This window comes from Fibroporia radiculosa (genome assembly GCF_000313525.1).
Source record: "Fibroporia radiculosa TFFH 294 genomic supercontigs, scaffold799, whole genome shotgun sequence".
Lineage (NCBI taxonomy): Eukaryota > Fungi > Basidiomycota > Agaricomycetes > Polyporales > Fibroporiaceae > Fibroporia > Fibroporia radiculosa.
Genome location: NW_012133568.1, coordinates 1 through 10775, shown reverse-complemented (window position 1 = coordinate 10775; position 10775 = coordinate 1). Strand labels below are relative to the sequence as shown.

General features: G+C 60.3%; 5 protein-coding genes across 5 annotated transcripts; 2 read left to right on the top strand and 3 right to left on the bottom strand.

The window, feature by feature from the left end:
* Positions 1-1677: 1677 nt before the first annotated feature.
* On the bottom strand, positions 1678-3050 carry FIBRA_08527 (uncharacterized protein; the record flags this gene model as incomplete). The annotated part of the gene is made up of 3 exons (XM_012330170.1): positions 1678-2317; positions 2371-2929; positions 2981-3050. The coding sequence occupies 3 exons, from the start codon at positions 3048-3050 to the stop codon at positions 1678-1680; spliced, it is 1269 nt and encodes a 422-aa protein (XP_012185560.1).
* Positions 3051-4503: 1453 nt separating this feature from the next.
* FIBRA_08526 (uncharacterized protein) lies at positions 4504-5609 on the bottom strand (the record flags this gene model as incomplete). The annotated part of the gene is made up of 3 exons (XM_012330169.1): positions 4504-4749; positions 4795-5088; positions 5196-5609. The coding sequence occupies 3 exons, from the start codon at positions 5607-5609 to the stop codon at positions 4504-4506; spliced, it is 954 nt and encodes a 317-aa protein (XP_012185559.1).
* A 440-nt stretch (positions 5610-6049) lies between these two features.
* FIBRA_08525 (uncharacterized protein) lies at positions 6050-7039 on the bottom strand (the record flags this gene model as incomplete). The annotated part of the gene is made up of 2 exons (XM_012330168.1): positions 6050-6853; positions 6911-7039. 2 exons carry the CDS (start codon positions 7037-7039, stop codon positions 6050-6052), a joined length of 933 nt encoding a protein of 310 aa, XP_012185558.1.
* Positions 7040-7301: 262 nt separating this feature from the next.
* Positions 7302-8315, top strand: FIBRA_08524 (uncharacterized protein; the record flags this gene model as incomplete). Its single annotated transcript, XM_012330167.1, has 1 exon — positions 7302-8315. One exon carries the CDS (start codon positions 7302-7304, stop codon positions 8313-8315), a length of 1014 nt encoding a protein of 337 aa, XP_012185557.1.
* A 1672-nt stretch (positions 8316-9987) lies between these two features.
* On the top strand, positions 9988-10548 carry FIBRA_08523 (uncharacterized protein; the record flags this gene model as incomplete). The annotated part of the gene is made up of 2 exons (XM_012330166.1): positions 9988-10366; positions 10418-10548. 2 exons carry the CDS (start codon positions 9988-9990, stop codon positions 10546-10548), a joined length of 510 nt encoding a protein of 169 aa, XP_012185556.1.
* Between the last annotated feature and the right edge of the window lie 227 nt (positions 10549-10775).

Below are 10775 nucleotides of genomic sequence, written 5' to 3'. Positions count from 1 at the left end.
GCGCGCTGTGGCCCCCCCGCACTGCACCGCCATCGCACGAGTCCGCCGCGTCGTACGCGCCCTTCCTCCCGGCGGCGTTTGACGGGACGTACGGGTACGGGTACGGGCGTGCGCCCACAGGTGCGGGCGGGGGCGCGGGTGCGGGCCAGAGCGCGTCGTACGGGAGCACGCCGCTGGGGAGCGTCGCGCCGTCGCCGTTCGCATCTCCAGGGCTGACGGAGCCAGCAAGTCCCGCGGAAAACGGGGAGGACCAGCCGTTCGTTGTGACGCCCGAGTACGAGGCGCTGGTAGCGGCGCGGTTCGCCGCGGCGGTGCGCTCGGGTGCGATGCAGGCGTCGATGACATCGAGCCTCGCGGGCGCGGTGTCGGACACATCCGACGGTGCGAACTACATGTACGCGGATGCACCGCAGAGTGCGCCGGCGCAGAGCGCGTGCTTCCCCATGGCGGTAGGAGGGGAGCGGGTGGGAGAAGCGACGCTAGGATGGGGCGGGCTGTACGCGCTGGATGCGCTCGAGTACGGAGCCGGGGCGGGAGGCGAGTGGTAATGCGTCGTGAAAGCCGTACGTGGGCGGGATGGAGTGGTACCGTGTATTCTGGATCGCTGCGGTGTGATTTTGCTGTAATGTCGTGCAATAAATTATGCGGGTTGTTGCCCTGCGCAGTGGTGCGTTACGTGGTGTTAGGGCTCGAGAGCGGTGTGCGCATAGGCAGGGCTGGCCACTTCCGATCCCGGCGGCGGCACTGTTCTCCCGCCTCTATCGGAGGGAATACCGAGACGAGACGAGGAGCAGCACGGGTGCAGTGTCGCTTCGACCACGGTTTTCCCAGACTGCATTCCACTCAGGCAGGCAAGCAATTTGCCAAATAGTCGTGGACATGGTCGGATTTCAGCCTCGTCGCGAGAGGGAGACTACCGCCGCTCGGCTTCCACCAGGGGTCCTCAGGGTTGCTTCAAGTTGTCTAAATTTGCAGCGCGACTCAATTTCCTACGGGACAAGAATGCATTTCAAGGGAAAAATCTACTCAACGGTCCCTTTGTTTTTTCTCGCCTTGGCCAATATTCAATGGGCGACAGATGCGACTCGAGACTCGGAAGGTACAAAGGCAGCGGGGGCTCAGCGATCAGCGCTCAGCTGCCACTCGAAAGCACAAGGGACCCGTATTTATACATGCTCGCCCACCGAGAGCGCAAGCATAGAACTGAACGAGAGACTCGGAGCGGACGGGCTACATACCAAACTGGGAAGGTGGATTGCCTGAAATGGAGCTTCATCAGGATTCTGGAAGCCGGCACCGGCACACACGCCGCCGTCGATGCGCTCCCGGAATCGCGCAATATTAATGGCTCCGAGCGATGCCGACAGAATTATCGTGTTGGCGTACGTCACCTGTCCCTCGGGTCTGATCACCCCGAGCGAGTTCCTACAGCTCGTCGAGAGGTAGCATAGCAAAGTGGTATCCAGAGAGATGGATTTTTTTTTTAAACCAAAAAAAGAGAGTAAATAAGAGACGAAACGAGAGGGCATGTCATTGTCGATATCGTGCGGTGTGCGTTGGAATTTTCGGACATATGTCAGAGGACGCTCGATGCTCCACCCCTGATGGACGCTCTACACGGTGATCCACTCGAGAAGGCACCAAACATGGACGCCGGGGTACCCGGACGAACACAGCCTACGACCTGTCTTCCTTCCCACTTGGCTTCTTCCCTGCGTCCTCGCGTTTCTCACCTTTCTTTTTCTTTTTCTTTTTCTTTTTCCTCTTCTTCTCTTCCGGCGACGCCTCCGCCAGCCCCCGCGTGCCGTCCACGCCGTCCGCAGACGCGGCCTCCTCCCGCCGCGCTGCCTTGTCCCTCTTCCTTTTCTTCCGCCGCTCGCGCACGGCGTCCCCGCCCGCCACCGGCTCCTCCGGCTCCTCAGAGACAAGCGCCGCTGCCCTGAACGCGCCGAGCCCTGCGCGCCCCTCCGCGCCAGCAGACTCCGCTCCCGCCCGCCGGAGAGCCGACGACCCTAGACCGCCCCTGGGCTCGTCCCAGTCGTCCAGCGCGGCGGGCGCCGGACCCTGGGCGCTCTTCGCTGCGAGCTTCTCGCGGAAGTAGTCCATGACGCTCTTCGACGACGTCGTCAGCTCCTGCAGCGGCGCGGCGCTACCCAGTGCGGTGCCCGACGCGGGCGGCACAGATGGCGCGGGCGACGCAGAGGCACCTGCTGTGGTTGCGGCGGAGGGTGCGATGCCCAGGATCTCCGAAATGGCGACCGCGTTTTTCGACGCGAGGCTCTTGGATGCGATGTGGCGCGCGCGGTGGGCGCGCAGCCTGCGCGAGCGGGCGTCAGTGGACGGGGCTGTGTAGGGCAGCGGTGTACGCACGGACGAGGACGAGGCACAGCGACTGGGGCTCGCTGCGCGCGGTCCGTGGCTCGAGAGGAGCTCGGCGACGACGACGACGCGGGCGGGGCGGACGCGTCTGTGTCCTTTGTCTGGTCGTCAGTCGCTCGTTGTTTCTCCTTCCGCCGCTTGCGCTCCTTGCGCTCCTCCTCTTTGTGTTTCTTCTTCTCCCTGCCCGAGTCGGGCTGTCCATCCGCCTCCGCGTGTTTCCTCTTCTTGCTTTTGCCGGGTTTCGCATCGTCCTCGCCCACCGTCTCTGCACTCTCCTCCTGTGCAGACGGTCTGACGAACCCGTCCACCTTCACCGCCGCCCCCTCCGCCCCGCCCGCCCCGTTCAACCGCTGCAACAAGTTCTCAAAATCCCGCCCCTGCTTCCACGCCGTCCCGTCCGCGCTGTTCTTGTGGTCCGCGCCGATCCCCAGCATGTCCAGCTTCTGGTACACCGAGATGTGCTTCGTGCGCCCCTCGCCCGCCGGCCCCAGGCCCGCAGACGAGCTCCACCCGAACTTTTCAAGATACGCCGTCCCAAACTTGTTCGCATCTACAGCCAGAATGAGCGGTGTTCAGCCAGCCCCTGGACACTGTGCCGTACCGTTGGCCCACGACAGATTCCTAGGGTCTGCCGGTATGCGCTGCTTGACTTTCCTCCCGGACAATCCCATCGCCGGCGTCGCAGAGGATGCGTCCTGATACCCGTCGACGGTCTGACTCTCGAGTACAGGGTTGAATTCAGTAAACACGCAGCGCCGTGATACCAACCTTTGCAGAGATACAAGCGTTTGTGCGGGACTTGGGGATGTGCAGACGACCGCCGCCCTGCCGTTCAAGGTGTCCCCACAGTCACTGCGAGACCGCTAAAGCGCCAGACAAGGATAATTTGCTGTGATCAACAATAGTGAGGGGCGCCAATCAAATGAATCTGCTTCCGTTCACAAATCACGCGCGCCTCCTGCAGGCGCCCGGCTTGAGCTTGAATGACTTGATTACGTATGTTTGAATCGTTACCCCAGGTAATGACACCGATCAGTGTTTTGTATTTGGCTGCCCTCTGGTGCAGAATGAGAAAACAATCTGCACTCGATAATTTGTAGACAATGTTTGGAAAACATATCCCCCCGTTCTGCAAACCCAGAACGTCGGGAATTGGGCGATAGGGCCGCGGAAAATACGATTGCAACTGTTCGGCCTGGCTTGGCGCCGGCGGGACAGGCAACTCTCACTGTTTACCAGCATCACCAGATATGCGGCGTTTTCGTACACTTCAGAAAAAATCGGAAATGCTCATCTAAAGCCTATCGCTCATGAAACTCGGACGGTGCGATGACTTCACCGAGCTTGCTCTCCATAGTCCCGAAAGACCCCTCCCTCAGGTCCTATTCTAAAAATATGGGCACACGTCGGCAACAACTTCACCTGGACCATGTATTACTCAGCCGCTTTCGAGAAGAGAGGCCACGAGTCCGTTCAATTGCGATTGTATTTAAAAAAAATGGCACAACGACAATAACCTCTCATTCTCGGCCATCTGCCAATGGTAGTGTCTTTGCCAGGCGGGTACCTGCAGATGGTACAGACAGCGGTCCCAGTACGAACGGGCCTGGCACAGACAATCCTGGTCCGTGCGCGAATGATCCCGGCATGGAATACACGAGTGTCGCGGGGTTATTCATCTGACGTTGGTCCATTGTCATTCACCCGTAGCGAGACACTGTGAGGCCAGATGCTTGGAGGGGTTTGACAGCACAGGGCTATGATAGACAGCGCGCAGAGTATATGCATTGGGGAGAGGTGCAAAGCGGGGTGCTTGACGCGTGACATGCGTTGGAGTGCGGGCGCACATTCTCCCGGGAGAGTGTGACGGTCGCGCACATCGGGGAAACGGCACAAAAATGCGGTGTGAGGGTCGTACGACAGGATGACCCCAGGGCGTCCGCGTCAGGTGTGGACAGACCCCCTAGGATGTGCGGAGGTCTGACCGTGTGCTGCCGGGACTGACGTGCGGCAAGCCCTGGGGTGGAGGGGCAGCAAACTCCCCAAGATGCAGGGGAGTTTATGACAGCGGTGCAACGAAGGTCTAACAACAAGCAGGTACACGTGCTACAACACTGGGGACAGCTAGACACAGGGCACACGGCTGGGATGGTTCGCGTCGAAAAAGGCGTCGGCATAGAGCACGTCGTGGCGGTCACCGAGGACGGTCAGTATGGCAAGGACGACGTGGCGAGCGGACCCGTGGAGGGCCGGGAGACGGTGGGGCAGTCGGAGGCTCTTGGCGACCGCGCGAAAGACGCGCGGGAATTCGGGGGAGCCGCGGATGAGGTCGACATCCCAGACAAGGTCGACGACGACAACGGCACCAAACTGCAGGAGTGAGAGGGGGGACAAAGTGCGGGAGAGACCACTCACGTGGTTGTACATCTCCAGGAGGCGGTTGCGGGCGGTGATGACGTCCTGGAGGCGGCGAATGAACTGCTTGAGTTCCACCTTGAGGGGGCCGGCGAGGAGGGCATCGCGGGTAGCAGCATTTTTGCCATCAAGCTGGCGAGCAACGTGCGGCTGCTCACAGAACATGGCGCGGTTGAAGTCACGCTTGAAGCGCGTGCTGCCGGAGCCGGTGATCGCGTTCCAATTAGAGGCAAACTTGAGGACGAGCTGGAAGGCGTACGTGCCGCTCGTAGCGTCGTCGAGGTTGCGGAGCGCCTGCAGGAAATCAGCAAGGGTGCGGGTGAGCGGGGGGAGAGCAACTTGCGCGATGGCGCGCGTAGAGGCGCACCTGAGGGGCGAATATGTTCCCCGAGCGGACAGACTCGTGGCGGAACCCGTGGGGGGTCAGCATGGGTGACAGGAGCGGCTAGAGGATGTCCTCCTGAAGGGTACTGCGTCAGTCGCAACGCATGCCGGAAGCTGCGGCAGAGGAGGGCGAGCAAAACGTCCTTTGTGGCGGTATAAGTGCCCGCAGAGCGCGCAGAGGCAAGACAGAGGAGTTCCGGCGGCGAGAGCAGGGGAAGGTCGAGCGCGTCCAGGGTCTGTGTCACGCGGCGGGTGAACACTGTAGGAGTGTTGACGATGCCCTCGTCGTTGCTTGCGGCAGGAGAGTCTGCAACGACGCATATGGAGTCTGCGGGCGATGGGGGGGATGCGGGCGAGCTCGCGGCAGTTGGGCGAGGCGGGCGGGGAGAGCGGCGACATGCGCACGAGGCGATTGACGACGCGCGAGACATCTTTGATGAGGCCATGCACGGCGGGCGATGGCGGGGAGGGCGTCGGCGTTGTGGGGAACATGGTCTTTGATGAGGGAAAAATGCGGGCATCGGCGGACGCGTCGCCACGTGAGGGCGAAGGAGGACCCCTCGTCGCAAAGTGGTGGGCGGCGGCGGTGGATGCGTCCTCACGTGGGGCGCATGGCGGTGACCATGTGATCGCGAGGACGGGGGCGCGTGGGCGCATCTCGGAGAGCTCGCGGGGCGGCAGATGGTGTGGGTGTATCGCGGTGCCGGGTATGAAGGACAGCGTGTGGTTGCACAGGGGAAATAATCACAGAGGGCGACATGGGTGATGGTATGCGGCTCGCGCCCAGCAAGGACGGCGCGGGCGTATCGCATTGCACACGAAAGATAGTCATCGCGCCGGGCGCGAGCCTCAGACAGTTGAGCTCAGGTAGTCAATCGCCAGAATTAAAAACGGAGAAGTGCAGGACGTCCGACCCCTCGCCGTATGCTACCTCCCAGTCAAACTCACTCGCATGGTTCTCCGCCCCAAACGCGGCGAGCAGCTCCTCTGCCTCAGGCCCGCCCCGCACCACGGGCCGTGCCGCGTCGCGCGTCTTGCTCTTTGCGCCCTGCCCGTAAATGTACCCCTCCCCGGGTGTCAAGAACGTACCGATATGGCGGAACGTCAGGCTGATGCGCTCCCCGCCCGCGCGACACTCTGCGCCCGCCTTTTCGTGTTGCGGCCGCTTGTCTGCGCGGATCCCGTGCAGCCATCGCATGTTCGTCGCGGGGCCCAGGACGAACATCGAGTTGTGCGGGAGCAGCACGCGCTGCACCGCGCGCGCATCGCCGGGGGTACGCTGGGCATCTTTCTTTGTGCGAAGCGTCATCACGCGCTGCGCGCCGACGCTCACGTTCACGATGCGCGAGCCGCGCACGACGTCGACGGTCTTGTCCGAGTGCTCCGAGATGTAGTCCGCGCCGGAGCGGTAGTGCTGGATGAGCACGTGGTTGACGGGCTGCTGCAGCGCGTCCTGCACGTGGCGCCGGATGCGCGCGACGGTGGGCGAGAAGGGGAGCAGCGGGGGCGACTCGTCTGCGGGGTGGCGGTAGATGGGATAGCTGAGAGGAGGGGTGCACAATGTGGGCCTGTGAAAGGCAGGAATGGACGAGAGGCGAGCTGAGACGCACGTTCCGTCCGGGTTGATTTCGCCCTCTACTGCGACCAGCCTCGGGACCGGACCACCTGCGCTGAGCTGAGACACATAGAATCAGACCGTCGGATGCATTTGCACACCTCGGTGATGCATCACATTCCATTGTACCTCTCCGCGCAGTTGCTCAAAGACGGCATCGGCCAGATCCGGGGGAAGAAAGTCGAGCACGAGAAAGGAGTCGCCCTCTCCGACTGGCGTAGGAGGAGTCTTGTTCGACGACGACATGTGAGGCTGCGGAGAGAGGGAGAGAGAGAGTGGTCAGCGTTGACGTTGACGCTAACCCGGGACAAAGTCTGGAGACTCGGCCGGAAATGAACACCATCGATTGTTACGTAAGCGCCTGCTTGTCATTTGCGCTGCAGCCACATCGCGACGACCAGCGCTTAGACGACACTCTCACAGAGTCAATTGTCCCAACTTGGGCATCGCTTTGGCCACAGGCGACCATTTAAAACACAGCGTCCGCCGCTCGCTCTCGTCCACAACAATGTCCCCCGTCCGTCTGTCTCGCCCACTCTCCACCCCTCTCTCTGCGCCGCTCCCCGCCCGTTTTTCCTCCCAGTCACCCCTCAAACGCAAACGCAGCGCAGACTCTGCAGCTTCAGCCTCAAATCGCACTGCAAGCATGCCGACCATGGCCTCCGACGGCTCTCCTTCCACAGCACCTCCCGCTCCTCCACCAAAATTGAATCTAACCACCACCCTCGACGACGAGTGCGCCTGGACAGAGCCCCCATCGCCCACAGACACTGAAATCGCCGAAGACATCCCCTGCTTCCAGGGCCAGGCCGCGTGCGTTGCGGCCGCCATTGCCGCTGGGGTGAAAGTGCGTGACTATGCCTACGAGCCCGTTTCCGCCACTATGCGCCTCCCAGAACTATGGCCCAGCCCCCGACAAACGCTCACGACGCACGACTGCTACATCCACGCCGTGCCCGCCCGCTCGGAAATATACAGACTGCCCGTGAAGATGCTCTGGCGCCTCATCGACAGCGGCCTTGTCAGCGCAGAGGAGGTCCAGCGCAACTGGCCCCCCGACGACCGCGCGGCGGTCGACGCATACAAGGCGCGCCCCGGCGGCCCCTACCCGTATAGAATGCCCCCGACGAAGAAGCCGACCGCCGCGTACCGCACTGTCCTGCGCCTTCGCGCGCTCGTGTCGCCCGCGGACGTCTTTGCGGAGCGCGCGGTCTATGTCCCGCCCGACGAGCCCGGCATGGACGACGGCGCGGAAGACGAGAGCAATGTGGCAGACGACAGTGCCCGCACAACCAAGCGGAGGAAGTTGACTCGCCGTGACGGCAACGACAATGACGACGACGCCGACGCGCTGCCTGTGCGCCCGCCCACCCCACTCCTCTGCCCAGCGCCTCCATCGCGGGGCGCCGCGTCGCCGCGGCCACGGGATACCACCCCCCTTGCGAGCTCCCCAGCCTCGCAAAGGCAAGAAACAAAACCTCGGCCAAGTGCGCTCATGCGGACCCCCACGGGGCTCTGGTGAGGGCAGATTGCACACAGCCGCTCCGCGGTTCTAAGGCCGAAGCCGTTCCCTGGACACTTGTCTCCGCTGTACCAATAGAGCTCTCCCGCATTCTGTATCCATACCGCAAAGTCTCGCACATTCATGTAATCGCGCGGCGTGTCGCGCTCCTGGCCGAGGCCTGTATGCGTCGAGGTAGATACTGTGATCCGATACCCGTTATACTGTGCTGTTCTCAATAATGGCGAACGTTTCAGGCTGTGCAGTCGAGCTTCTTCTGTTCCAGGCGCGCTGTGATGCGTGCATACGTCGACCCCCGACTTCGTTTGTCCAGCAACACCCATGGCGGAGCGGGAGCTATCGCACAGACGCGTCGCGCAAACTGCCCACAAGGTCAGACACACGTTAAACTTCACCAGGATTGCCAAGTGAGTGCACACAGTGCTCCTTTCAGATCGCCGTCTTCCCAAAATGTGCCCAATCATGCGCCGGCGGCCCGCCAGTACCCAAGGTGCTCTCCGCCATCTATGCGCACGATGAGCAGATCTACTGTGCATGCCCGCACGATGCTTGTCGAGTTCGCGGCCTCTGCCATCATCGTGCTTTTGAGCACGCCAGCGTTCCTGTTTAGTGTGCTTTTCCTACCTCCAAGCACCGGCTCACGGCGAGCGCCCAGAGCATCCGCGAACCCGAGGCAGTAGCATGGTGGGAGCATGCATCTAGCGGACAGGAGCGGGGGTGCAGAATCGGACAGTATGCTCTAATCATGCGCGTTTCGTAAGGGCGCGGCACATGCCAGATCACGTATGGTATTTGTTTTTGCGAGAGTTTGGCTATCGTTCCGGTCTGTCCTATAACAACTGCTGAATTACTACAACAGGTGTAAACGCTGCTGCGCTTTCCAACAAGATGGCGAATGAATTGTCGTGTCGTGTCAAAACTCATGTGCTACACAGCCATTGCGATGTGCCACACACGGAGTCACTCGAGTTTGTTAAACCCCAGCGCATAGTTTCCCGCTTGTATATACCTTCGCCATCCTAAGACGATATAATTGACAGTGGACGTTTCGAGAGGTTGCGCACAAAGATCGCGTATGGTATACCTTGTGAGAGTTCTGCTATCGTTTGTTCCATATCATTTGCTCAACTACAGGCGACATAATCAGCTACGCTCGCTACAGTTCGAGCAGCAGGTGACAAACAGTATGCTTCCGGGAAACGTATGCACATTATTTTGCGTTGTGTTCGAGGAAGCTGATGCTTGTGGGTGAACCCGTTACTACTGCAGGGTTATCCAAAGTATCTCGAGGTATGATACTTGAGGAGGCTATGCACTCGTTGTGGTAGCTCCACAGTCCAATTTGGCGAGGCCATTCACATAAACGTGCGACCTCATCAACGGCATCCCCGCTAATGTCGTGATGGCACCGATGTGGTCCGCACCTGATACCTTATGGAGGGGGTTATCACACTGATGGCCCATGAACTCAGTTTTCGAACTAGAAGAAATGATAAAATGGCGCCACCTGTACCACTGCATCATGCGTCTCAAAATGGCCGTTCCGTTTGTGAACATCTCAGGCACGCAAATCCATCCAGGACTTAACCTGGCATGGAAGTCAAGTTTCAGGCAGCACCCTCAGGAGCCACATTGACGCCTATACGCCTGGCTCATCCCAACAGTTGCGACTATGGACCGCTCATCGTCAAAGAAGGCTGAGACACTTCGGGCCCTCATGCGAATGCTTGTGGATGCTTCCGAGGTCGTCATCAAACAATGGGACGCAGAGGATCAGCCCTACCTCCCCGGCCCTGCCACTGGTCAAGCTCCGTCGCAGGAGTTGTTCGAAGCACGCCGCATTATCCTTGGTGCCTGCGGCATGTGCGCAGATCTAGTGCAAGATCCTCTGGAGCGGCTGAGCGAGATCTCTTTCTCGTATCTTCCTGCTCGTGCCTTGCACATTGCTGCTGAAGCAAGAGTGTTCGATATACTTGCCGAAACGGACCCAAGCTCGGGAATGGACATCCAGGACATCAGCCATTGCACGGGTATCAACGCAGGAAAGCTTAGTGAGTGTTGTGTGGTGCCTGATTTGCTCATCGGCTGAAGACTCCTGGCAGTCCGTATCCTCCGTTGTCTCTGCTCTTTACATATATTTTCTGAGGTGAAGCCCAGCCGCTTCGCCAATAGTTCCACGAGCCAAGCGGTTGTTGGGAACGACCCATTTCGTAGTTGGCTCATTCTCAAGTAGGAGAACGTCCGCTCAGTCTTCCTTCGTAGAATGCTGATCATGTTGTGCAGTGGTGGATTGTGCTATACGAGCTCGTGGAAATTGCCTGCTGTTCTCACGCATCCCGTGAAGACGCATTCATATTCACAGCGCGAGACCGCACTTCAAGAAGCACTTCAGTTCAATTTGACAATATTCGAATACTTGGGGCAGCAAGGGGAGACATATCGTCTCGAGTCGCAGACGTT